This window comes from Pristiophorus japonicus, chromosome 3 (assembly GCF_044704955.1).
Source record: "Pristiophorus japonicus isolate sPriJap1 chromosome 3, sPriJap1.hap1, whole genome shotgun sequence".
Taxonomy (NCBI): Eukaryota; Metazoa; Chordata; class Chondrichthyes; family Pristiophoridae; genus Pristiophorus; species Pristiophorus japonicus.
This window is the reverse complement of record NC_091979.1, coordinates 133,846,519-133,874,334: the sequence shown is the minus strand read 5'-3', so window position 1 is coordinate 133,874,334 and position 27,816 is coordinate 133,846,519. Positions and strand designations below refer to the sequence as shown.

Below are 27,816 nucleotides of genomic sequence, written 5' to 3'. Positions count from 1 at the left end.
AAGGGAATTTTATTTTCAAAAATATTAATGGATTTAAAAGAAGTACTTACCACAATAGATCCATTAGGAAGTTCTGCAGAGAAGTTTTTATATGGCATTTCTATGACGCTGTATGATGCTGAAGCCATCAAGGAGTAGGACTGATTCTCTTTCTAGTTACATTAAAAAGAAATGAAAAGGGCATGTATTTTGATGAGATATAGATATATCGTTGCATAGAGATGTACATATATTGACATTTTCTACAAGATCCTATTCAAGTCACTGGTTCCTTCATATAACACTAGGAAAAAATAAAACTGTACAAAATAATAATAGGAGACACCAAACGGAGTAAGATTTATGCAGCCTGTAAAAATCTAAAAAGTATATTTCAAAAACTTTCTGTCACTCACCTTCATGAATGTTTGAGCCCACATTCGTGATCTAATGTGTAGAACTACACCCTGGCCTCTTTCCAGCTTGCCAATCTGACAGTTTATTTTCATACATTCTGCTGTGCCACATCCCTATAGGAATTAACAAGACACATCATTAGATTTAAAACCAATGACAATATGTTCCCTTAAATTTGTTCTACAAAATATACACACTGCGAGTTGCTTTGGACACTTGAAATATATTTATTTTCCCAATTATATGTTGAAATTTATGGATTGGAGAATTAATTTTAGCTTCTTATTCAATATATCTTTCATTAAAAGGGAAATACCATATAATAGTTCTAACAAAAATTGCAGATTCAATATATATACATATATATATCTGCACTATACAGTAAGGGATTTCTAAATTAGTAAACTAATAAAGCACGTTTATCATCTCTTTACAGGATTAAAAAATGAAGCAAACCAATATTTAATAAAAATACAATGATATTCATTGTACCATTTTATCTTGATTCCTTCTTGTATAATACAAATGCTTGGAGACACCTCTGAAAACACAGCCTCAAAATGGAGGAAAGTATTTTTGTGCATCAACCCTTGATCATAATCTCTGGAATTTCCTTCAAAATCCATCTACCTCTCCATTTCTTTCTGTATCTTTAAAAACCTCCTCACAACACATTTTTTCGACCAAACTTTTATTCACGTCTGCTATTCCTCCTCACACCCCCATCCTCTTATATTCGATATAATATATATATATAGAGCTCCAAGACTACTACATATAATTGGAAAATGAATCATCTGTAAATGGCCATTTATCAAACAAGAGCTGTTTTAAATGTTGAAGGCTTCTGTAATGGCAATCAATTTCTGACACTTTAAAATTTAAAAAATCTTACATAAGAACATAAGAAATAGGAACAGAAGTAGGCCATATGGCCCCTTGAGCCTGCTCCGCCATTCAATAAGATCATGGCTGATCTGATCATGGACTCAGCTCCAATTCCCTGCCCACTCCCCATAACCCCTTATCCCCTTATCGTTTAAGAAACTGTCTATTTCTGTCTTAAATTTATTCAATATCCCAGCTTCCACAGCTCTCTGAGGCAGCGAATTCCACAGATTTACAACCCTCAGAAGAAATTTCTCCTCATCTCAGTTTTAAATGGGCGGCCCCTTATTCTAAGATCATGCCCTCTAGTTCTAGTCTCCCCCATCAGTGGAAACATCCTCTCTGCACCCACCTTGTCAAGCCTCCTCAATCTTATACGTTCCGATAAGATCACCTCTCATTCTTCTGAATTCCAATGAGTAGAGGCCCAACCTACTCAACCTTTCCTCATAAGTCAACACCTACATCTCCGGAATCAACCAAGTGAACTTTCTCTGAATCGCCACCAAAGCAAGTATATCCTTTCATGAATATGGAAACCAAAACTGCATGCAGTATTCCAGGTGTGGCCTCACCAATACCCTGTTTAGCTGCAGCAAGACTTCCCTGCTTTTATACTCCATCCCCATTGCAATAAAGGCCAAGATTCCATTGTACCCGCGTACTATCCTTTTGTGTTTCATGCACAAGTACCCCCAGGTCCTGCTGTACTATAGCACTTTGAAATCTTTCTCAATTTAAATAATAACTTGCTCTTTGATTTTTTTCTGCCAAAATGCATGACCTCACACTTTCCAACACTATACTCCATCTGCCAAATTTTTTCCCACTTACTTATCCCGTCTATATCCTTTTGCAGATTTTTTGTGTCCTCCTCACACATTGCTTTTCCTTCCATCTTTGTATCGTCAGCAAACTTGGCTACGTTACACTCGGTCCCTTCTTCCAAGTCGTTAATATACATTTTAAGTAGTTGGGGTCCCAGCACTGATCACTGCGGTATCCCACTAGTTACTGATTGCCAACCAGAGAACGAACCATTTATCCCGACTCTCTGTTTTCTGTTAGTTAGCCAATCCTCTATCCATGCTAATATATTGCCCCCAACCCAGTGAACTTTTATCTTGTGCAGTAACCTTATCCAATTCCCTCACTGTTATAATACTTGTTTGCTTGTTGCCAAGCAGCAACACAAATGGTGTTGCACTAAAAGTGATCTACTTTAATGACACTACAAAGCTATTTCTTTTCTGATTAACCATGAACATATCACAAAAAATTATGTATTCCGTGTCAATAAGCAGTCTATTGATACTCAGGGATGTTCCTCAAAATAGCAGGAGCTTGAACAAAATAAGGATTTCAACTGACAGTTCCACATGGCAGTATATATGGAAAGTAAAAGATGACAAGAAGTGAATTAAACCTTGAAGAAAAGAAGCTAATGTCAAAATTGTGATGTTCAGCAACTGCTTGAGTGATTCCCAGGTAGCTCAGTGGCAAAATGCCCTATGTAAATTACGGTGCTAGTTTATTAGTTTCAACCAGTCAGCTGTGGGGCAATGTTCCCAGACCTGAAAGGGACAAGAGAAAGAGTTGCCACAGTTTCCATTCATGATCGTTATTCAGTGAATACGGAATAAGGGCAGGCTCAGACTTTGCTGTAAACATAGAAACATAGAAAATAGGTGCAGGAGTAGGCCATTCGGCCCTTCTAGCCTGTACCGCCATTCAATGAGTTCATGGCTGAACATGTAACTTCAGTACCCCATTCCTGCTTTCTTGCCATACCTCTTGATCCCCCTAGTAGTAAGGACTACATCTAACTCCTTTTTGAATATATTTAGTGAATTGGCCTCAACAACTTTCTGTGGTAGAGAATTCCACAGGTTCACCACTCTCTGGGTGAAGAAGTTTCTCCTCATCTCGGTCCTAAATGGCTTACCCCTTATCCTTAGACTGTGACCCCTGGTTCTGGACTTCCCCAACATTGGGAACATTCTTCCTGCATCTAACCTGTCTAAACCCATCAGAATTTTAAACGTTTCTAAGGTCCCCTCTCATTCTTCTGAACTCCAGTGAATACAAGCTCAGTTGATTTAGTCTTTCTTGATAGGTCAGTCCCGCCATCCCGGGAATCAGTCTGGTGAACCTTCGCTGCACTCCCTCAAAAACAAGAATGTCCTTCCTCAGGTTAGGAGACCAAAACTGTACACAATACTCCAGGTGTGGCCTCACCAAGGCCCTGTACAACTGTAGCAACACCTCCCTGCCCCTGTACTCAAATTCCCTCGCTATGAAGGCCAACATGCCATTTGTTTTCTTAACCGGCTGCTGTACCTGCATGCCAACCTTTAATGACTGATGTACCATGACACCCAGGTCTCGTTGCACCTCCCCTTTTCCTAATCTGTCACCATTCAGATAATAGTCTGTCTCTCTGTTTTTACCACCAAAGTGGACAACCACACATTTATCTACATTATACTTCATCTGCCATGCATTTGCCCACTCACCTAACCTATCCAAGTTGCTCTGCAGCCTCATAGCATCCTCCTCACAGCTCACACTGCCACCTAACTTAGTGTCATCCGCAAATTTGGAGATACTACATTTAATCCCCTCGTCTAAATCATTAATATACAGTGTAAACAGCTGGGGCCCCAGCACAGAACCTTGCGGTACCCCACTACTCACCGCCTGCCATTCTGAAAAGTACCCATTTATTCCTACTCTTTGCTTCCTGTCTGACAACCATTTCTCAATCCACATCAGCACACTACACCCAATCCCATGTGCTTTAACTTTGCACATTAATCTCTTGTGTGGAACCTTGTCGAAAGCCTTCTGAAAGTCCAAATATACCACATCAAATGGTTCTCCCTTGTCCACTTTACTGGAAACATCCTCAAAAAATTCCAGAAGATTTGTCAAGCATGATTTCCCTTTCACAAATCCATGCTGACTTGGACTTATCATGTCACCTCTTTCCAAATGCGCTGCTATGACATCCTTAATAATTGATTCCATCATCTTACCCACTACCGATGTCAGGCTGACCGGTCTATAATTCCCTGTTTTCTCTCTCCCTCCTTTTTTAAAAAGTGGGGTTACATTGGCTACCCTCCACTCAATAGGAACTGATCCAGAGTCAATGGAATGTTGGAAAATGACTGTCAATGCATCCGCTATTTCCAAGGCCACCTCCTTAAGTACTCTGGGATGCAGTCCATCAGCCCCTGGAGATTTATCGGCCTTCAATCCCATCGATTTCCCCAACACAATTTCCCGACTAATAAGGATTTCTCTCAGTTCTTCCTCCTTACTAGACCCTCTGACCCTTCTTATATCCGGAATGTTGTTCGTGTCCTCCTTAGTGAATACCGAACCAAAGTACTTGTTCAATTGGTCCGCCATTTCTTTGTTCCCCGTTATGACTTCCCCTGATTCTGACTGCAGGGGACCTACGTTTGTCTTTACTAACCTTTTACTCTTTACATATCTATAGAAACTTTTGCAATCCGTCTTAATGTTCCCTGCAAGCTTCTTCTCGTACTCCCATTTTCCTGCCCTAATCAAACCCTTTGTCCTCCTCTGCTGAGTTCTAAATTTCTCCCAGTCTCCGGGTTCACTGCTATTTCTGGCCAATTTGTATGCCACTTCCTTGGCTTTAATACTATCCCTGATTTCCCTTGATAGCCACGCTTGACCCACCTTCCCTTTTTTATTTTTATGCCAGACAGGAATGTACAATTGTTGTAGTTCATCCATGCGGTCTCTAAATGTCTGCCATTGCCCATCCACAGTCAACCCCTCAAGTATCATTCGCCAATCAATCCTCGCCAATTCACGCCTCATACCTTCAAAGTTACTCTTCTTTAAGTTCTGGACCATGGTCTCTGAATTAACTGTTTCATTCTCCATCCTAATGCAGAATTCCGCCGTATTATGGTCACTCTTCCCCAAGGGGCCTCGCACAACGAGATTGCTAATTAATCCTCTCTCATTACACAACACCCAGTCTAAGATGGCCTCTCCCCTAGTTGGTTCCTCGACATATTGGTCTAGAAAACCATCCCTTATGCACTCCAGCAAATCCTCCTCCACCGTATTGCTTCCAGTTTGGTTAGCCCAATCTATGTCCATATTAAAGTCACCCATTATAACTGCTGCACCCTATTGCATGCACCCCTAATTTCTTGTTTGATACCCTCCCCAACATCATGTAATGCCTCCATGGTTTGCCTGCCAGCTGGTCATCATCGTCTGGGCTCAATCCTATTGTAGAATTGCTGGTATATGTGGAATCATAACTCCAATGTGAATAAATACCTTTAGGAGAGGAGAGAAAATCTGGAAATTGAATAATTCATGCTCATAGTTTGACATCACCTGAACTCATTGCAACACATGTACATTCAGAATGATGTTTCTTCCAATTCCCTGACTCAATTAAATTCACACAGCAGTCATTTTACACCACCTAGCTTTTCTACTTGAAAGATTTTGTGAAGGGAGTTTTTGAACATAAGTAGTAACAAGCATTATAATCATCCAATTACTACACTGGGTACATACCAGCATCTCAATCCCCTCCAATTCAGTTGCATCTCTGCGTTTCACATGGTGCCGATTTTCTGGACCAATAGTTGAAGACGATGTCTGGTTTGCTGTTGAATCTGCAGTCTAATAAATTAATAAAATAAAAAGTCACTGGAACATTTCTTTTAGTATCTATACAGTATATTAAGGGGCCAAAATTGCCCCTTCCCTTAAGGCCTGGTACCACTGGAAATCGGCAGCGACTGCGGAGTGGAGTGGCCACCATTTTGAAAATTGCCCTTCTGCGGTATCCTGCTCCCCCCACTACCACTCCTTGCTGCCGATCTGTCCCAAGTGCGTCATCAGAGCGCGCACCGCCAATGTGCCTCCCGCCGAACGTGCAATTCTGCACAGAAAATCTTGCTCCCGCTGCTTGGTGCTACCAACAGCTTTTTCTGTTGGTGCACTGCGCTTGGAGTGCTTCTAAAATGGAGGTGCGGCTGCCATTAAAGGGGAGGACCGCGGCCACGATCTTATTTTTTTTTTGTTGGCTGACTGCCAGGTCTGGCCGACAATTATATCCCTTGGTTCAGCCGGGCTGCCAATAGGCAGCCTGGCACCCTAAGCTGGGTGGCGGTGTGAGCTGTGAGGAGGACACCAAAAGGCTGCAGGGTGACTTGGACAGGTTAGATGAGTGGGCAAACAGGTGGCAGATGCAGTAAAATGTGGAGAAATGTGAGGTTATCCACTTTGGTGGCAAAAACACGAAGGCAGAATATTATCTGAATGGTGGCAGATTAGGAAAAGGGGAGGTGCAACGAGACCTGGATGTCATGGTACATCAGTCATTGAAAGTTGGCATGCAGGTACAACAGCTGGTGAAGGCGGCAAATGGTATGTTGGCCTTCATAGCTAGGGGATTTGAGTACAGGAGCAGGGAGGTCTTACTGCAGTTGTACAGGGCCTTGGTGAGGCCTCACCTGGAATATTGTGTTCAGTTTTGGTCTCCTAATTTGAGGAACATAAGAACATAAGAACATAAGAATTAGGAACAGGAGTAGGCCATCTAGCCCCTCGAGCCTGCTCCGCCATTCAACAAGATCATGGCTGATCTGGCCGTGGACTCAGCTCCACTTACCCACCCGCTCCCCGTAACCCTTAATTCCCTTATTGGTTAAAAATCTATCTATCTGTGATTTGAATACATTCAATGAGCTAGCCTCAACTGCTTCCTTGGGCAGAGAATTCCATTGATTCACAACCCTCTGGGAGAAGAAATTCCTTTTCAACTCGGTTTTAAATTGGCTCCCCCGTATTTTGAGGCTGTGCCCCCTAGTTCTAGTCTCCTCGACCAGTGGAAACAACCTCTCTGCCTCTATCTTGCCTATCCCTTTCTTTATTTTAAATGTTTCTATAAGATCACCCCTCATCCTTCTGAACTCCAACGAGTAAAGACCCAGTCTACTCAATCTATCATCATAAGGTCACCCCCTCATTTCCGGAATCAGCCTAGTGAATCTTCTCTGTACCCCCTCCAAAGCTAGTATATCCTTCCTTAAGTAAGGTGACCAAAATGCACGCAGTACTCCAGGTGCGGCCTCACCAATACCCTATACAGTTCTTGCTATTGAGGGAATGCAGCGAAGGTTTACCAGACTGATTCCCAGGATGGCAGGACTGACATATGAGGAGAGACTGGATCGACTGGGCCTGTATTCACTAGAGTTTAGAAGGATGAGGGGGGAATCTCATAGAAACACATAACATTCTGACGGGACTGGACAAGTTAGATGCAGGAAGAATGTTCCTGATGTTGGAAAAGTCCAGAACCAGGGGACATAGTCTAAGGATAAGGGGTAAGCCATTTAGGATTGCGATGACAAGAAACTTCTTTACTCAGAGTTGTTAACCTGTGGAGTTCCCTACCGCAGAGAGTTGTTGATGCCAGTTCATTGGATATATTCAAGAAGGCGTTAGATATGGCCCTTACGGCTAAAGGAATCAAGGGGTATGGAGAGAAAGCAGGAAAGGGGTACTGAGGTGAATGATCAGCCATGATCTTATTGAATGGTAGTGCAGGCTCGAAGGGCCGAATGGCCTACTCCTGCACCTATTTTCTATGTTTCTATCTTGGGTAAAAACCCTCACTGGTGGCTCAATGGACCTACCTTAAAAGAATCGCAGAGGCTCTCCCCTTTAAAGTGAAGGGGAGAGACGTGGTGACACGCCAGGTAATGAATGACAGTGGCGGACCCTCTGCCCGCCTCCCACTTCTGCCCCTCTACTTACCGAACTTCTGCTCACCGCCGCACTTCCGCCCCCATTATGACCAACTTCCGGGCCGCTCAGGAAAAAAAAGCCAAAGAGCGGAATTTTGCGCAAGAGGCCACCACATCTACTGCTGTGGTAAAAGCAGTTGAAACACGGTAGATGCGCCACGTTTTTGGTGGTGGTGAGGGGGGGGGGGGGGGGGGGCAATTTCGGCCCTAAATATCATACATCTGCATCTACTGCCTGTCTGCAAACCATACTTCCCAATGTCACATTTTTCAGCCAAAATTTTTCACATTATAAATTTTTACATCCACATTTATAACAAATTCTCAATTTAAAGATTTAATTTAAAAAAATTAATTCATGGGATGCGAGTGTCGCTAGCAAGGCCAGCATTTATTGCCCATCCCTCATTGCCCTCAGAAAGATGCTGGTGAGCCAACTTCTTGAACCGCTGCAGTCCGTGTAGTGAAGGTACTCCCACAGTTCTGTTAGAGAGGGAGTTTCAGGATTTTGACCCAGCAACGATGAAGGAATGGTGATATACTTCCAAGTCAAGATAGAACATAGAACATAGAAAATAGGTGCAGAAGTAGGCCATTCGGCCCTTCGAGCCTGCACCGCCATTCAATGAGTTCATGACTGAACATGCAACTTCAGTACCCCATTCCTGCTTTCTCGCCATACCCCTTGATCCCCCTAGTAGTAAGGACTATATCTAACTCCTTTTTGAATATATTTAGTGAATTGGCCTCAATTCAGTACAATACTGAGGGTGCGCCGCACTGATCAAAGGACTTATAAGAAACAGGTGTCTATGAATCTCACCAGTTAAAAGTACTTCTTCTGATAAGCAATACCATATTTTATTACTGTATTAATGTTTTAGGGACTGAGGTGATAACATATTTATGCCATAATTAATGTTTTCAGCTTCAATAATACAACATAACAAACATACATTCGCAAGAACAAAAGACACAGGTGCTAACAAATCAAAGACATTCCTACATTAATTTCAAATAACTTCTGCATGACACCAGCTATGTACAGAAAGCAATTCTGATGTAAATGTAAACATGATTAAAGTTAAAAAGCATATTATTGCATCCCATTTGCAACATTAACGGCAGCACAATATGCTCTTCCTGCCATTGGGCTAGACTACAGATTGTCGTTCTTGTACATCAAAGGCTTCAACTCATTACCTGTTCATTCCAAAAAAGTGTGTTTTAAGAAAGAGTTCTGTGTTCAGTTCCTGAATTCAGTGATTCAAGTACATTTGACAGCAATGTGCAATTGCAAATGACATAGCCTCGACTGTTTTAAACAATCAGGGGCCGCAGATCCACTTGCAATAAAATATTGCCAAGAGTACAGCGTTGCTGATTATAATTCACTACATACAGCAAATAGCAAGTCCTCCTTAGCCGCATAGTTCCATCACTAGGACGAGTAGCGACTTCTGTATCCAGATGACACAGTGAGTGGTAATGTAACCGAGGACAGCGATGAAACCTCCCAGTAAAGACTCCGAGAGATGAAGAGTCTGTACAAGATGACCATGGAGATGGATTGACAGACTTGGAGGGGAACTTGCAGATGATGGTGTTCCCATGCATCTGCTGCCCTTGTCCTTCTAGGTGGTAGAGGTCGTGGGTTTAGGAGGTGCTGCCAAAGAAGCCTTGGCAAGTTGTTGCAGTGCATCTTGTAGATGTACACACTGCAGCCATGATGCGCCAGTGGTGGGGGGAAGTGAATGTTTAATGTGGTGGATGGGGTGCCAATCAAGCGGGCTGCTTTGTCCTGGATGGTGTTGAGCTTCTTGAGTGTTGTTGGAGATGCCCTCATCCAGGCAAATGGGGAGGATTCCATCACAGTCCTGACTTGTGCTTTGTCGATGGTGGAAAGGCTTTGGGGAGTCAGGAGGTGAGACAGTTGCCGCAGGATACCCAGCCTCTAATCTGCTCATGTGGCCACATTATTTATATGCTGGTCCAGTTAAGTTTCTTGTCAATGGTGACTCCCAGGATATTGATGGTTGGGGATTTAGCTATGGTAATGCCGTTGAATGTCAAGGGGAGATGGTTAGATTCTCGCTTGTTCGAGATGGTCATTGCCTGGCACTTGTGTGTTGCGAATGTTACTTGCCACTTATCTGCCCAAGCCTGAATGTTGTCCAGGTCTTGTTGCACACGGGCATGGATTGTCTCATTACCTTAGGAGTTGTGAATGGCACTGAGCAGTCATCAACGAACATCCCCATTTCTGACCTTATGATGGAGGGAAGGCCATTGATGAATCAGCTAAAGATGATTGGGCCTTGGACATTGCCCTGAGGAATGCCTGCAGCAATGTCCTGGGGCTGTGATGATTGAACACCAACTACAATCATCTTCCTTTGTTCTAGAAATGACTCCAGTCAGTGGAGAGTTTTCCCCCGATTCCCATTGACCAGTTTTACTAGGGCTCCTTGATGCCATACTCGGTCAAATGCTGCCTTGATGTCAAGCGCAGTCACTCTCACCTCACCTCTGGAATTCAGCTCTTTAGTCCATGTTTGGACCAAGGCCGTAATGAGTCTGGAGCCAAGTGGTCCTGGCGGAACTCAAGCTGAGCATCGGTGAGTAGGTTATTGGTGAGTAAGTACCACTTGATAGCACGGTCAACGACACCTTCCATCAATTTGCAAATGACGGAGAGTAGACTGATGGGGTGGTAATTGGCCATATTGAAAGTGTCCTGTTTTTTGTGGCCAGGACATACCTGGGCAGTTTTCCACATTGCTGGATAGATGCCAGTGTTTTAGCTGTACTCGAGCAGCTTGGCTAGAGGTGCTAGTTCTGGAGCACAAGTCTTCAGCATGACAGTCAGGTTGTTATCGAGCCCCATGTCCTTTGCTGTATCCAGTGCGCTCAGCCGTTTCATGACATCACATGGAGTGAATCAAATTGGTCGAAGACTGGCTTCTGTGATGGTGGGGACCTCAGGAGGAGGCAGATATGGATCATCCACTCTGCACTTCTGGCTGAAGATGGTTGCAAATTCTTCAGCCTTGTCTTTTGCACTTGCGTGCTGGGCTCTGCCATCATTGAGGATGGGGATATTCATGGAGCCTCCTCCTCCTGTTAATTATTTAATGGTCCAACACCATTCATGACTGGATGTAGCAGGACTGCAGAGCTTTGATCTGATCTTCTGATTGTGGGATCGCATAGCCCTGCCTATAGCATGCTGCTTCTGCTGTTTAGCATGCATGTAGTCATGTGTTGCAGCTTCTCAAGGTAGGCATGTCATTTTTAGTGCACTTGGTGTTGCTCCTGGCATGCTCTTCTGCACTCCTCATTGAACCAGGGTTGGTCCCTGGCTTGATGGTAATGTTAGAGTGAGGGATATGGCAAGCCACAAGGTTACAGATTGTGGTGGAATACAATTCTGCTGCTACTGATGGCCCAAAGCGCCTCATGGATGCCCAGTTTTGAGCTGCTAGATCTGTTCTGAATCTATCCAATTTAACACGGTGGTAGTGCCACACTAAATGATACAGGGTGTCCTCAGTGTGAAGATGGGACTTTGTTTCCACAATGACTGTGCGGTGGTCACTCCTACCAATGTGGTCATGGACAGATGCATCTGCGAGAGGTAGATTGGTGAGAATGAGGTCAAGAATATTTTTCCCTCGTGTTGGTTCTCTCAGCACCTCCTGCAGTCTCACTCTGGCACCTATGTCCTTCAGGACTCGGTCAGCTCGGTGCTACCGAGTAACTCTTGGTGATGGGCATTGAAGTCCTGCACCCAGAGTATATGCTGTGCCCTTGCTACTCTCAATGCTTCTTGCAAGTGATGTTCACAATAGAGGAGTACTGATTCATCAGCTGAGGTAGGGCGGTAGGTGATAATCAGCAGGTTTCTTTGCCCATGCTTGACCTGAAGCCACGAGACTTCATGTGGTCCAGAGTCAATGTTGAGGACCCCCAGGACCACACCCTCCCTACTGTGCCGCCACCTCTGGTGGGTCTGTCCTGCCGGTGGAACAGGACATATTTAGAGATGGTGGAGGAGGAGTCTGGGACATTGGCTGAAAGGTATGATTCTGTGAGTATGACTATGTCAGACTGTTGCTTGACTAGTCTGTAGGACAGCTCTCCCAATTTTGGCAAATGTTCCAAGATCTTTGTGAGGAGGACTTTGCAGGGTCGACTGGATGAGGTGTGCCTTTGTTATGTCCGTAGCCAGCGCCGAGTGGGTCGTCTGGTTTTATTATTGTTTTTCGTAGCGGTTTGTTACAACAGAGTGGCTTGCTAGGCCATTTCAGAGGGCAGTTAAGAGTCAACCACGTGGGTCTGGAGTAAGACCAGGTAGGGATGGCAGATTTCCTTCCCTAAAGAGCATTAGTGAACCAGATGGGTTTTTCCTGACAAACCGCTAGTTTCATGGTCATCATTACTGATATGAGTTTTTTATTCCAGATTTATTGAATTAGCTAAATTTAAATTCCCCAGCTGCTGTGGTGAGATTTGAACTCGCGTCTCTGGATATTAGTCCAGGCCTCTGGATTACTAGCCCAGTAACAGAACCACTATGCTACCGTTCCCATGCACTGCAGCTTCCTGTCAGAAGTGGTACTATAATACACCAGTTTTGTGACTTCCAGCGACTCAATCTGTAATGCCATGCGCCCTGGCCCCTCTTCACCTGAAAATGCACAAAAATACACTTGGTCTTGGACTTCCCGTATGCAATGTCATGGGAGATTGACTATTACTTTAAATAGTAGAACATTAAATTCTGTACATGTGCATCAAAATATATACCACCACAATCTGTAATCACATGACCAGGAGACCAACTTTGATTCAATGCAGAGTACTGAAGGGTATACCTTAGAATTAGGTATGACCCTAGTTGAAGCTACTACACAGGGCTGCCTACATGTTAAACACCAAAACAGGCTATAGAATGATCTTAGCAGTCCCATAATCACAATGATCAGAGCAAAGCTGTCTTGACCTACCAAATCCAGTAAGACTGGTGGTGGACAACCAGTCAACTAATAAGAGGAAGATCCATGATCATTCCTATCCTCAACCATGGTGCAGACCATCATGCGAGTGCAAGAGACAAGACTCAACTGTTTGCAAGTGTCTTCAGCCAAAAGTGCAGATGACCCTACTCGGTCCTCTCCCAAGACCACCATCATAGATACCAATGTCCAGCTAATTCAATTCATTCCATATGACATTAAAAAGCAGCTGAGTGCACTAGACACAGTGAAGTCTAGGGGTCTTGAAATGTCTTCGTTGTTGCACTGAGTTAGCCGTTTCCCTAACCAAGTTCTTCCGGTACAGCTATGACATTGGCATCTATCTGACAATGTGAGATATTGCCGAGGTATGCCAAAAAAAATAGGATGGTAATTGGCCGGGTTAAATTTACCCTATCAGCCTCCTTCCCATTCATCATCATAGGCAGTCCCTCGGAATCGAGGAAGACTTGATTCCACTGTAAAAAATGTGTTCTTAGATGACTGAACTGACCAATACGAGAACCACAGTCCCTGTCACATGTAGGACAGACATTCGTTGAGGGAAAGGATGGGGGGGAATGGTTTGCCACACGCTCTTTCCGCTGCCCGAGCTTGATTTCTGCATGCTCTCGGCGATGAGACTCGAGGTGCTCAGCGCCCTCCCGGATGCACTTCCTTCACTTAGGGCAGTCTTTGGCCAGGGACTCCCAGGTCTTGGTGGGGATGCACTTTTTGAGGGTGTCCTTGAAACATTTCCTCTGCCCACCTTTGGCTCATTTGCCATGAAGGAGTTCCAAGTAGAGCGCTTGCTTTGGGAGTATCGTGTCAGGCAGACGAACAATGTGGCCTGCCCAGCGGAGCTGATTGAGTGTGGTCAGTGCTTCAATGCTGGGGATGTTGGCCTGGTCGAGGACGCTAACGTTGGTGCGTTTGTCCTCCCAGGGGATTTGCAGGATCTTGCGGAGACATCGTTGATGGTATTTCTCCAGCGACTTGAGGTGTCTACTGTACATGGTCCATGACTCTGAGCCATACAGGAGGGCGGGTATTACTACAACCCTGTAGACCATGAGCTTGGTGGCAGATTTGAGGGCCTGGACTTCGAACACTCTTTTCCTCAGGCGGCCGAAGGCTGCACTGGTGCACTGGAGGCGGTGTTGATATATGGAATCATCAATAGTGCCACCAAGTGATGCCTACTCACCAAAAACTTGTTCATCAATGCTCAGTTCAGCTTCCACCAGAATTATTCAGATCCAGACCCCATCACAGCCTCGATCCAGATGGGTGCAAGGGCTCAATGCAAGAGTATGAGAGTATCTACACTAGATCTCAAGGCAGCATTTAGCCAAATATGGCACCAAGGAGCACTAGCAAAATTTTAATCAACTGTGGTGTGGGGGTGGGGGTCAAAGGAAAATCCCTCCAGTGTCTGGAGTCATACCTGTCACAAAGGAAAATGGTTGTGATCATCAGAGGCCACTCATCACAGCTACAGGAGTTCCTCAGAAAAATATATTTAGCCTAACCATCTTCAGCTATTTCATGAATGACCTTAAGAGTAGGAATGGGGATATTTGCTAATGATTTTCAAATGTTCACTTCCATTTACAACTCTCTTATAATGAAGCAACCCATTCCAGCCTACAGCAGGAACTGGATAACATTCAGGTTTGGATTGACAAGTAGCAGGTAACATTCATACCACACAAATGCCAGGTAATGACCATCTCAAACAAAAGAAAGCTCCGCCATCTCCCTTTAACCTTCAATGTCACCACCACTTGTCAAGTCCCTATTATCAACATCTTGAGGGTCACCATTGACCATAAACTTAACTGGACCAGCCATATAAACACCGTAGCTACAAAATCAGAGCACAGCCCGAGTGATCTGCGATGAGTGGCTCACCTCCTGACCCCTCAAAGTCTCTCCACAAGGTTTACATCAGGAATGTGATGGAATCCTCACCACTTGCTCAGATGGGTGCAGCTACAATAACACTCAAGTAGCTTGACACCATCCAGGACAAAGCAGCTTGCTTGACCAGTGTCTCTGCAACTGGGCTGAATGTCCAACATGTCTGTCAACATACCATGACTGAAGCATAATGCAGCAACTTCCAAGGTTACATGTGACTACACCTTCCTCCCCTGCAACCTCTACCACAAAGAAGGCAAGAGCAACAATATCATGGAAACACTAATCATCTCCAAGTCACACACCACTATGACGTGGAGATATATTGTTCCTTCATTGTGCTGGATCAATATACAAACCTGGAGTCCTAACCTAACACTATTATGGGAGTACTATCCCCACAAGGACTGCAATGTTTCATTATAATTAGTGCAAGGCATTAATTGATGTCCTTGCCACATTCAGAGAACAAATATATAAAAAAATGTAGTCCTTACAAAGGATTGATAAATATAAAGTGCAATATCTACCTTTAAGTTCAGTGGGTTGATAATTGTATCTGAGGTACAGTTCATAGGACCCTCAGGCGTGTACTCCATTACGTACAACAGGTAAGCCTCCTTATACCTGTAGGGCCAGTGTAGGTCTAATATGGCTTTGCTAAATGCACTTGGTCCATTGTTCCGTAACTTTGAAAGAGAAATTTTAGGTTAATATTTTACATTCCCATATTAGAGCAGTTAGAAATCACACAACCATGAAAAAGTGCAAACGTGACTTTTATAACCCAGTCTGTTGGCACTCCATTGGCATATCATGCTCTGTCGTTACTTTTTCCCCTTCATTTTTCTCTCTATACTACACTCCATCCCCACTGATTAGTTGATATAATTTGCATCTCTGCAGACAAGTTTGTGATTCTCTGATCACATGCAGTCGTAGAACTGATGTAATTAGATTTAAATCTAGCATTGCCAATTAGGAAAATAAATATAATATATTACAAAACAATATGCCAATACCAAAAGTAGTACAAAACAATACAAGCAAGCTGGATTTGTAATTCAAACAGGTTAAAGAATTTCTTCTTTCATCCAAAGATGCCATTATAAAAGGCAATTGACCCAATATGGACCCTCATCATTGTATGCAAGCTTCATAATGTGCTTTTAGTATTTACTGTAGACTTGTACTACATCTATTAATATATTAAAAGATTTACTTTTAGCATGCATTTCCTGAGCTTACAGGAAGGTCATGTCATGCCTGGGTGTCTCATTATTTTCATTATACCTGGGAGTTTTAATCTGCAAGGCATGTAAAGGATATTTATTCTTAGCATTATACTTATCGGTCAGTCTTCCTAATGCTAGGTGGTGCTGCTACTGCTCCTCCAAACTCAGTCTCCAGGTTTGTCCCTCGAAGTAGTGCTGCAGTTAATTTTATTTCAAATATATATTTATTTTTTTCCTTCCGTGGATGGAAGGTATCCTTGGCGGTAAGTTTTATGTTCAATTTGTTGTCTCTGCCTTGAGCCTCTGTTTTCTACAACCCTAGCCTGCTGCCCATCTTGGGCCTCTCTTACACTCACCAGCTTCCTACCTTTCTTGAGCCTTAGTACTGGGAAACCAGCTTTAAGGGTCAGACCTGTGTGGGATAGCTTCATAGAATTATACAGCACAGAAGGTGGCTATTTGGCTCATCATGCCTGTGCTGGTTTTCTGAAAGAGTTATCTGCTTATTCCCATTTCCCCTGCTCTTTTCCTATCCCCATTTAAATATATGAAAATTAAAGACATTGGCTTCCCTTTTCAAACCAATTTTTGTAGATTCTTCTTCCAGCACTGTTTTAGTATGGAATTCCATCCCTAATAATCTTGTGTGTAAATACATTTCTCCTAGCCTCTCCTATCAAGAAGGCAGCCCACCACCATCTTCTCAGGGCAACTAGAGATGGGAAATAAATGCTGGACTTTCCAAAAACAAATTTAAAAAACTGTACTCAAAGGGTAATGATTAGTCCTGTGGAATGTTATCCTGTAGACTGCATCCATAAGAGCACAAATTTCAATTCATAGGAAACTTGGTCTGCTTACAGAAACTGCCTTTTTGCTGTGAAGGCAAGTTAAAAGTTGGAAGAAAGCTCAAACCGCAAGACTCAAGATTATAGCTACCACTAAAGTTTAACTCGAAGAACACTTTTCATATTTTTATCGTATATATTTTAAATTTATGTTGTAATTCTGACAATTACAAATCATAATGATGGAAACAATGTTAAATACAGAAACATATTTTTACTTATACAACCATGTTGTAATTTCCACGATACTCAGAGCTATGACTGCAGTCTTAGGAAGGACAAGACAGTTCAAGTAGCAATACAATGCCCAAGAACAAACAGAAGACAAAGTATTCGAAAGGTCAATCAGTACAAACCTCATAGACATGCATGACCAGCGGGCCCACTTCCTCTTCACTCTCAGGGTTTTCCTTCCAGTTTGCAATAGGTAAAAACAGTTGATCAGGAGAAGAGACACTAACAAAATAAAAATAAAAATATCAGTCTCGGACTTGTCGACACAAACAAACAGGGATAGACTAAGGGCCGAAATTGCCCTCTGACTGAAACGGGGTGCAATAACCGGTTTCCTTGTGGATTTACCACACCAATTGTTGGAGCAGTGTCGAGGGATTTTGCCCTCTCCTCGATTTTCTCCGGCGGGGTGGTGAAGTGTGGCTGCGGCGGGGCAGAAGTTGGAGGTGAGCGGGGTGGAAGGCATGCAGGCTTATGACAACAGCACGATGCGGAAGTGCCGCTTTGCACTGATGCGTCATAACGACCCTCCCCTTCAGTCAAAGATTAGTTATGCCCACTGGTCCACCAGGGAGGGTTTTGGCCGGGCCAACGGCCCAGTACCCAAGAGTGGTGCCGGAATGCGTGTTGGTGGCCCGGCTGAACCCGTGGCCGTCATTGTCGGGCTGACTTCAGAGTCGGCTGACTATTAAAATAAAATGGCGGCCACAGCACTGTGCCCTCTTCTTTAAGGGCAGACGCGCCACCCAGCTTAAAGCAGCTTCCTGCCGGGGAGAGCTGTCAGGGGCACCGAGCGGCGGTCGATTTACTCCCACGGGGCAATTTCCCACGCAGGGCAGAAAAGGGGTCGCTGCCGGTTGGTAAGCTGTTGGTGCGTGCCCAACTGGGCAAGAACACGGGCGGGGCGATAGCATGCACCGCCATAAAAATAAAGGAGGGCAATTTCTCAAATATCGGCACCTCCACCCCGACTGAGCTTACCGACCTCTCTTTGAGGCGGTAACGGCTCTTAATAAAGAAAGGTGCAATTTTAGCCCGTATAGCACAGTGTGCAGTGATCTGTAATGTTTAACAACAAACTCCACCCCCCTCGCACACTCCATCAATACAATGCTGCCTTTGTTAGGGGCACTAGTGACTGGATCTGAAAGGAAACTTTGATATTTTGCTACAAAATGGCACCTGCAATGGAAAATTAAAGGAATGATTCGATCTAACCAGCATTAGTTAGAACCAAATTTTGTATGGATGCTCAGTAGAAATCACTTTGGCCAAGCAAGAAAACAGGGAAATTATTTTTATTTCATGCCGTTTTTGTAATATAGCTGGTGTTAAAATGGAATCTATTAATAGTTAGAAAATATCAGTCAATGTGGGGAAAACAAAGTTCCTTTTGAAGGCTGGTGATGATATATACAGCTCAACAAAAATGGCCATTCTCAGTGAATACTGAGCCATTAGGGGAATGGTGTGACCATATCCTGGGGAAATTTCTGAAAGAAATTACAACTTCCAGATATTTAACAACTGATCTCAAGGTGCAATGGCTATTAACTCCTCACCTTAATTACTTCAAAGAACTGGTTTTAATTTGGAAGGAGTCCCATGGCATAAATCAGTTCTAGCTGCTAAGCTTTAGTCTGGCAATAGCATCTAATGTTCATGGGCAAATTGGATTATGCGTCGTCCACATGCAACATCTCGTCTTAAATGTTGATTAAGAAACACATTTTGCTGTTTCACTCAAGCGTCCTGTTGCTTATCGGGGTCTAAGGGCTCAATTTTGGCCGAGCCCATTTTTCAGCACACTTACCGGAGTTGTGCCGTTTATGCACGTTCGGAGGTGCGCCAGAAACAAATGTTGCAACTTCGGCCACTGTTTAGCCTCTTCACTGCAGTCGCGCAGCATGGCCGACTCGGGGGGTGGAGCCTGCGTTCTGTGTTGGAAAATGTGCCGGGACATGCGCAGTGGAGATTAGTGATGTCCGCACATGTGCAGTAGCGCTGCGAGTTGGCAATTGGCCATTAATGAGCTGCTTGTGTCTTCGCGACCGAATTTCTGAGGTAGAATATCTTGCTTTCTTGTTATTCATCAATTGACTCAGGGGTTACTTCTTACAAGTAATTCAGCCAACAGAAGATACTAGACTTTCTGTTTTCACTCATTTCTCAGAGCATGAATAATTCAGAATTCTGGTCAATATGCACTTTTCATAAACTACAACTTGCAAAACAAGAACTAAAATACAGTGACTGTGAGATAAAGGCCCCAATATTTACAGGGAGGCGGGGAGGGAACTCATATGTTCGCGTTCGGATATAGCTCTGTAATGGAAATGAAAAGCCACTTCTACTTTTACTGAATCAAAATTTCCTGTTGATTTATTCAACTGTCTTTACTGCTGTTATCTAGAATTGCAGCCTCTCCCTCTCTGTGGCCCCCAATGCTTGCCAGATCCTTCACTCCCTACACCCCCCCAACCCCCCAGCCTCTCCGTTGATTTGCTGCAGCCTCTCTATTGAATCCTGATGCCGGTCAGTTCACTCACTCCTCGCCCCCAGCCTCTCCATTGATTTGCTTGCAGCCTCTCCGTTGAATCCCGATGCCGGCCAGTTCACTCGCTCCCACCCCTAGCCCAGGCCGAGTGGCCTCCCGCACCGGCCCGCTGCCTTCCCAGGCCGAGTGCAGAAAGGGAAATTGCAGTTTGAAGATGAAGGTAGGACTTTAATTTTTTATTTCTTATAGAATTGTTGGTAGTTTTTGTTTGCAAACATTGCTTGGTTGGTTTAGGTCCAGGTCCTCTCCGCTTCCCGCCCCTAACCCAGGCTGAATGGCCTCCGATATACCTACCTGCGCCGATTTCTTTAACTCTCTGCAAGGGTTTTCTGAAGTGGCCACGTACACTGGCCTAAGTAGAACTGGAGTAACTATTAGCTGGCCAAAGTTGCCTAAATGGCCAGAACTGGCGTAGGTGGCTGGTAACGCCCCCTTTTGAGAAAAAATAACCTAACAAAAACGTAACTAAGTGAGTTACGCTGGTGCAAATTAATTGGGGAAACTGGGGATTTTTAAGTTACGCCAGAAAAAGCAGCCTATTCCAAAAAAAATGGAGCAACTCCTGGCCAAAATTGAGTCCAAAGAAACTATTCTAAAAAGGCATATTAACCCCTTGTGGAATTATTTTGGTCTTTTAATTTTTTTTTTTTTTAAAGTTCTTTGCTGTTTCTACTACTCTGATATGTCGTTGTACATCTGTACATTCTGTCTGTCAATAAATTTGACCATGTAGTTTTATGTACCAGTCTGGCAACATTATATTCTGCCTTTGGAAGTGACAGCAGATCATGGTGGACATCCTATGTATCTTCCAATGAGTTAAATACCATAATTAATTGTTAAACCTTAGTATGCTAACCCATGCATGGCATGACAAAGGGCACAAGTTTGATTAGTAATTAACTATGTGATAAAGTTCAACTTTGGTAAGAGCACAAAATGCTCAGTAGTGAATTGGCTGCTCATTATACACTCCACCCGATCTTCCTTTCCATAGAAGATCAGAAGAAAGAAAAATAGAATGGGGTGTTTAATAGATGGCCTATTTGTTACCATGCATTTTGGCATTCTTACTGCAGTTTAATTTCACAATCTCTGCTTAAGGAAACTACAGTTTCTTCCAAGGTGCTTTCATTACTGCACAAAGCTTTATTAATTCTATAAATTATTTCACTGATCATTTACTCCCAAACTTTGAGAATGACTTACAATCAGACATAACACCACGCAGTCTAAATCGACTTTTGTGCCTGTTTGAACTTTCAGTACTTACCCTCGGATATCAACTTGAGCCAGGACAGTAATGTCAACTGCGTAGGAAACCACCTCACTCGTCGCATTGTGTATATTGGAACTACAAAAGAAATGCAAAAAAGGGTGATAAACTGCAGAAAACATTGAACAGTCCAAGTCAATATTTGTTTACCACTACTGTGAGATGTTTTCGATACTTTGTAGGAACTTAACAGTAGTAGGCCATTCAACTCATCAAGCCTGTTCCACAAATCAATTAGAACATGGCTGATCTGTATCTCAACTTAATTTATCTATCTTTATTCCACCATATCACTTGATACCCTTACCGAACAAAAATTGATCTCGATTTTGAAAATTTAAGTTGACCCCGGCATCCATAGCTTTTGGAGGAGCAAGTTCCAGAGTTCCACTACCCTTTGTATGAAAAAGTGCTTCCTGATTTCATTCCTGAATGGCCTACTCTAATTTTAAGATTATGCCCTGTTGTTCTGATTTCCTCCACCAGAGGGAGTAGTTTCTCTGCATCTACCCACTCGAATCGCTTAATCATTTTAAATACCTCAATTCGATGACCTCGCAATCTTCTAAACTCAAGGGAATACAAACCATCTTCATGCAACCAGATCTCAATTTAACCCTTAAAGCCCCAATATAATTTGGTGAATCTGCATTGTACCCTTTCAACGGTTAATATATCTTTCTTGAGGTTCGATGTCCAAACCTGAACGCAATACACCAGATGAGGTCTGACCAAGATTCTGTACAGCTGAAGCATCACTTCCTCACTTTTGTATTCCAACCCCCTTCAGATAAAGACAAACATCCCATTAACCATCTTGATTACTTTTTGGACCTATGTATTAGCTTTTAGTGATTTGTGCACATGGACAGCTCAGTGTCTCTCAACATTACGAAAATATTCGGATTTGTTTTTCTCAGCTCCAAAGTGGATGACCTCACATTTCCCAACTTTGAACTCCATCTGCCATAGTTTTGCCCACTCACTGTAGTCTATGTTCCTTTGTAACTTCCTGCTCCCATCCACACAATGTACGTCACCTGCAAACTTGGATATACAACACTATTCCTTCATCCAAGTAATTAATATAGAGCTGTGGCAGCAATAGATACCTAGGGAACACCATTTGTCACATTCCACCAATCAGAGAACAAATCCTTTATCCCTACTCTGTTTCCTACTCCCAACCAATTCTGTGCATTCTAATTTTTGGCAATAATCTCTTGTGTAGAACCTTATCAAATGCCTTCCAAATGGTTATATACAACATCTATAAATTCGCCCCTCTCCATCATCTCAAAATTCTACTAGATTAGTCAGACATGGCCTACCCTTCAAAAATCCTTGCTGACTCTCTTTGATCAACTGATACCTGTCCAAGTGTTTAGTCACTGTCTCTGATGCTAGATTCCAGTAACATCCCCACAATGTAGGTCAGCGAGGACAAGGATCTTGGTGCGAGTTAGGATATGGGCAGCAGAGTTTTGGATGACCTTAACTTTATGGAGGATGGAAGATGGGAGGCCAGTCAGGAGAATGTTGGAATAGTCAAGTCTAGAGGCATGGATGAAGGTTTTGGCAGCAGATGAGCTACGGCAGGGCGGAGTCAGGCAATGTTATGAAGGTGAAAGTAGGTGGTTTTAGTGATGGCACGGATATGTCATCGGAAGCACATCTCAAGGTCAAATACGACACCAAGGTAGCGCCTCAGATAGTTGCCAGGGAGAGGGATGGAGTTGGTGTGTAAGAACAACCCACTGTGTAAAATGGAAAATTTGTTTATTCCCAGCTTGGACTCCCTTTCTGTACTAGGAACAGTTTAGGAGTTGTTGAGAAGTACGTAAGGTAACCAAGGCTCCTGTGGAACAATGTTGAGGCATGCTGCACTCATCTGTCCCTTTTACTAGTGACAGAAGGATCTCATTAACCTGCTCACACTGCTTGATAAATGCAAATAATAGAAAATGACCATCATAGTTGGTAAAGACAGAAACCTACCTTCGAATCTGCAGGTCAAAGGTAACAACTGCCTCGGCCTCTTGTAGCTCATGTACACTGAATCGCAGACCAGCCCAGAGCTAAGGGACAAAAATCAATGAAAATAATCAATTCCAAATTGTTCAACTCTTCAATAAAACACACTGACCTCTGGACTCTCCTGCCAGTTTTCCAGTAAAGGGGCTGGAAAGTTGCTCGGGGACATGGTCTACCACATCCCTGCCTCTCCCCTGTTCCCGAACTCGGGTTAGGCCTGGCATTCAACGTTCAAAGGCTGGCAGAGGGACCCTCAGAGGTTTCTTCACAGAGGCCTGCCACAAGTCCTGGTCTGATCAGAAAGCATAAGCTGCTCTGTTCTAAAAGTAATAATTCCTCCAAATATCAATATTTAGTTTTCTTACATTTGTTCCAGCTTTCATAGGGTTTCCAAGGTCACAAACTACTGTTCGAGTTTGATTTTCTATCTTGTAAGCACAGGACAATCTAGTAAGACTCTGAAAAACAAAGCAACATTTCGCACCAACTGTAAATAAAGTGTTTAACCTCTAACATCTTAAAATTTTAGTTTGTGCTGCATTACACTTATATAATTGCTCAACAGGCTCAGCAAGCCAACCAGCTTCCACATTTACACGAGCACAGTCCAGGAGCTTGTTTTTATATGAAATCAAATATACATTCTAGAATTTTATTGTGTTGGGTTTTTATCTGGTTTTTGCCTCTCCCAGGAGATCACATGGCTCTGGTTGGGGTGGAGTGTAGAATGTTTCAGTGTAAGGGGTGTCGCAGTTGTGTGAGGCAGACTGGTTGGGCTGGGTGCACTTTGCCTTTCCATCATTGATCATGGGTTTATATGTAACCTTCAGGGCTGCTGACCAAGGGCCGTGCTATAGATTATGTAGAAATGTTAAATAAGTAAAGATACAACAGTGGTGAAAACATCAAAATTGGTTGAACAGACATATTCTTTACTTCTGTATTCAGCCCAATGGAATATATACTTTTCAGTTTTCAGTAATACGGTTTTGTTTTTTATTGCAGATCAACTAACGCTTGGAATAATTTCTTCACTCCTCTCTATTAATATTTTTCACACACGGAATATTGGCAAGTTGCTTACTTGTCCGGATTTAGCATCTGCTACCATTGTCCTATATTTAGATGTCAGTCATACGTCCAACACTAACTGCCAGTAAAGCTTCTATTTTAGTTGGTAGATACCATTGAAGAAGCTCGCGTTGCAGTTACTAAACATAGTTTTTTAACTGTATATTTCAATTTGATAACTTTGTAAAAGGTACAACAAGTGGCACTTGAGTAAAATATTGAAAATGGTGATTTAGTAACATCAGGTTCCCTAAAGCCAGAGTAGATTTTTTTGCACTTGTTCTACAATCTGTTTCCAGCACATTTTTGCTCAGTCTAGCATTTTCAATGTTGGGAAAGTAGAACTTTAAACCATACGGTTTGTTTTCTACTCCTTAATTATCCCTTATAAACCATGACTTCCAATATAAATGATCTAAGTGGTCACTTTGAGCCTAAGCTTATTGTTAAGAAACTCATCAGGATTCCCCCTGCTTTCCATGTTATAAACAACATGTCTATTTTTGTGTTATTTACAGATTATCGTAATAGTTCACTACAATTTAAAATAAATAGCAATAATGCTACAAAATCTGTGCATTCTAAATTAAATGCTAGCACTGCCTACCATTTTGCTTACCTATGGAACTGTTTCATTAACTGCACATAAACTGTACGTTGAGTTACTCAACAGTACAGGTTATTTTAAAATCCTATGGCATTCTTCATGTCATTTCTCTTTTGCATTTAGTCAAAATGAGAAAATAAGCTGGAAGCTTATATTAACATTTATATGGGCTTGATAGTTTTGGTTTTAGCTGTGGCACAAATTGTAGTACTAGAATCCAGCGTAAACTTTGCAAGGCATACAACTTTAATATAAAAGGTTCAAATTTCCTACTTTATTGTTTCGAACTACTCCAACATAATCCGCTTGTGGTGGTAACATGATGTACAGTTCAGCTTCATAGGCTCCTTCACCTTCATTCTGTGTATTTACATTCAGGGTTAAGGGATTATCATCACCAATGTACAGCTGTTTTCGATCCCTGAAGAGGAAATGGGTCACAGATTAGCACCATTTTTAAATTGAGAACCTCAAGTATTACACAGCAAGTTAAAGCAGTTAGACTTGTTGAAAAATTCAATTTAAAAAATATTGTATTAACAGGATTAAGGGAACGGCCGGTTGCAATCTATTTGAACATACCCTTGCACAGAGAGTTTAAGATCAGGTTTGCAGATGTTGTCATCACCACAATCCAGTAAAATGTGGGCCTGCGAGAAAGAAAACACCAATCAAGTAATGATGCACAAATGGAGCAGGTAGTTTGGTCAAATCACTGTTCAGCTCCCAGAATACAACTTGACTTTAACGTGGAATAAATGTTATCAGTAAAAGAAAAAAAGTTATTTTCTGTGCTAAACCTAGATGAAAAGGGTTTGTGAGGTGCTATGTGGCAAGTTTCCAGTCAGTGGAGTGCGCAAACTTTGCATTATAGCAGTCACTGAGTCATGCACAGTATTAAGATGCGCTGTCAGAATCAAGCTTGTGCACATACTGTGTTTTGATCAGAACACTCAAAAGTCTTGCAAACAAATGATTCAATGCAAGCTAAACCATTGATTCACAAGGATTGTTTAAAATATTGCAGTTTGCATAAGAATTTTTTTGAAATGGATCCAGATATGCTAATGTGAAAAAGTTGTCATCATGGATCACACAGAGCTCCTGATCTCAGATATATATCGGAGAGGGAATGGATTGGGGATGGCACGGAGAAAGAAATAGCGATGAGTTGAAATTTGACACTTCCCGACCGGGAAGAAAAATTTAATGGCAGTCAACCAGGCTGCTCTCCTAAAATGAGGCTGTTTACAATGATGCATGGGTAGATCAGGTTCCTTACCTGGTTTAATGGCCAGGGAATGGTCCGTGGCCTGAGTATTTGGAGGGCTTGGGGGGAAAGGGACAGAGAGAAGTAAATTGAAGAAAGGGATAAATGTTAATTTTAGCAATATTTAGCACTTTGAAATCATTGGGTAAAAAAAATACAGGCAAGGAAAAAAAAAATCACTAAATATGCACATCATTAGCCAAGTAAATCTCAGTTCATAGAGACAGAAATGTGTAGGTTACTGACCTGTTTGGTGATATTATCTGGGGTAAATTGGTTGAGGATTGGTTGTAGTCCATTGCTATTGGTTGCAGTTTTTAAATCCAGGCTGTACTCCATGTAGATAGCAATGTGAGTCAGTTTGTCTCTGAACTCAGTCTCATCCTATAAATTAAAAGATAAACACTTCATAATTTTTATGTCCTTCAAACTCAAACAAATTTCTATAAGCTGATAAATGACAAAAGGTACAACACATTACATACTTCATGGTACACTCAGCCACTTAAAATTTCAGAGACTGGGGATTCTAGTGTGTGACCATTGCCATAAAAGGAGATAAGAACTGTGATTCCATAAACCCATTAGGAGATCCACCATCTCTCTGACAAACTGCTTACACAATGCCATGTTTATTCAGATAGCACTGCTAATGGTGTTAATGATGACATGCCAATATCTTTGGATCACCTACTTCAACTAAAACTTATACTCAAACAAAAATTAAGATCAAAATATATAAACCAGATCACAAAGGTTTGTGCTGCATCAGATTAAAGCAGCTTCTGGCATGTGAACCTACAGTGATGGACAGTAGAGAACCTACCCAAATGCTCCCCTATTACAGGAAAACAGGCCTTCATTTTTTTTTTAAAGTAAGTACTTTGGTGCTTGCAGTTGTTCCCATTTAGTCAATCTTCAAAAAAAACACTTGGATAAAGGGTAAAAACAAAATGCATAACAGGTCAGTCAATATCCAAAAGAGAAAGATGGGTTAAATTCTGTTTTATTGAAAAATTTAATTACGTTTCTCTTTTAAATGCTGACCGAACTATTGTGCATTTCCAGCTTTTTCTAAATTTAATTTCAAATTTCTAGAATTTGCAATTTGTCACATCAAATGATAGAGAAAAGACTATGGGCCCAAGTTTCCACAAGAAAAAAAACGGGCGCCCCTCCGAGCTGGGCGCCCGTTTTTCGCGCCTAAAAAAATCCTCGGTATTCTTCACCGACTTACAGGTCCTGTGGCACTCGGCGCAGCCAGCACGAGCTGTGGGGGGGCGGAGCCAGGTCCCGGCGCTGAAAACAGTGCCGGGACCTCTGCACATGCGCGCTAGTCAGCACGCAAGTGCAGTAGCTTCAGGCGCCGAACTGTGTGGGAGGGGCCTGAAGCACGCAGCCCCTAGCCCTGGCCCAATGGCCTCACTGGGGCTGCGTGAATAAGGCTCCTCCCACGCTCCTGCTCCCCGCCCGACCAGACCCGACACTCGCTTCCCCCCCCCCCGCCGACCCGACACCCGCTCCCCCCCCCACCCCCCGGACCCGACACCCGCTCTCCCCCCACCCCCCCGACCCGACACCCGCTCTCCCCCCCCTCCCCCGACGCCCGCTCCCGACCCGACACTCGCTCTCCCCCCC

The 27,816-nt window shown here is 43.0% G+C and overlaps 1 protein-coding gene across 1 annotated transcript in view; it reads right to left on the bottom strand.

The window, feature by feature from the left end:
* The window catches only part of itgav (integrin, alpha V), a 153,215-nt gene that overhangs the window by 10,494 nt on the left and 114,905 nt on the right, over positions 1-27,816 (bottom strand). Inside the window, exons 18-28 of the mRNA XM_070875830.1 lie at positions 26,425-26,562; positions 25,491-25,558; positions 25,182-25,329; positions 23,596-23,688; positions 23,195-23,274; positions 21,194-21,274; positions 17,486-17,585; positions 15,577-15,735; positions 5,863-5,970; positions 396-509; positions 51-152 (exon numbers count right to left, since the gene is read on the bottom strand). Of these exons, the coding sequence (XP_070731931.1) occupies positions 51-152; positions 396-509; positions 5,863-5,970; positions 15,577-15,735; positions 17,486-17,585; positions 21,194-21,274; positions 23,195-23,274; positions 23,596-23,688; positions 25,182-25,329; positions 25,491-25,558; positions 26,425-26,562 (1,191 nt within the window). The remainder of the gene's footprint in view (positions 1-50; positions 153-395; positions 510-5,862; positions 5,971-15,576; positions 15,736-17,485; positions 17,586-21,193; positions 21,275-23,194; positions 23,275-23,595; positions 23,689-25,181; positions 25,330-25,490; positions 25,559-26,424; positions 26,563-27,816) is intronic.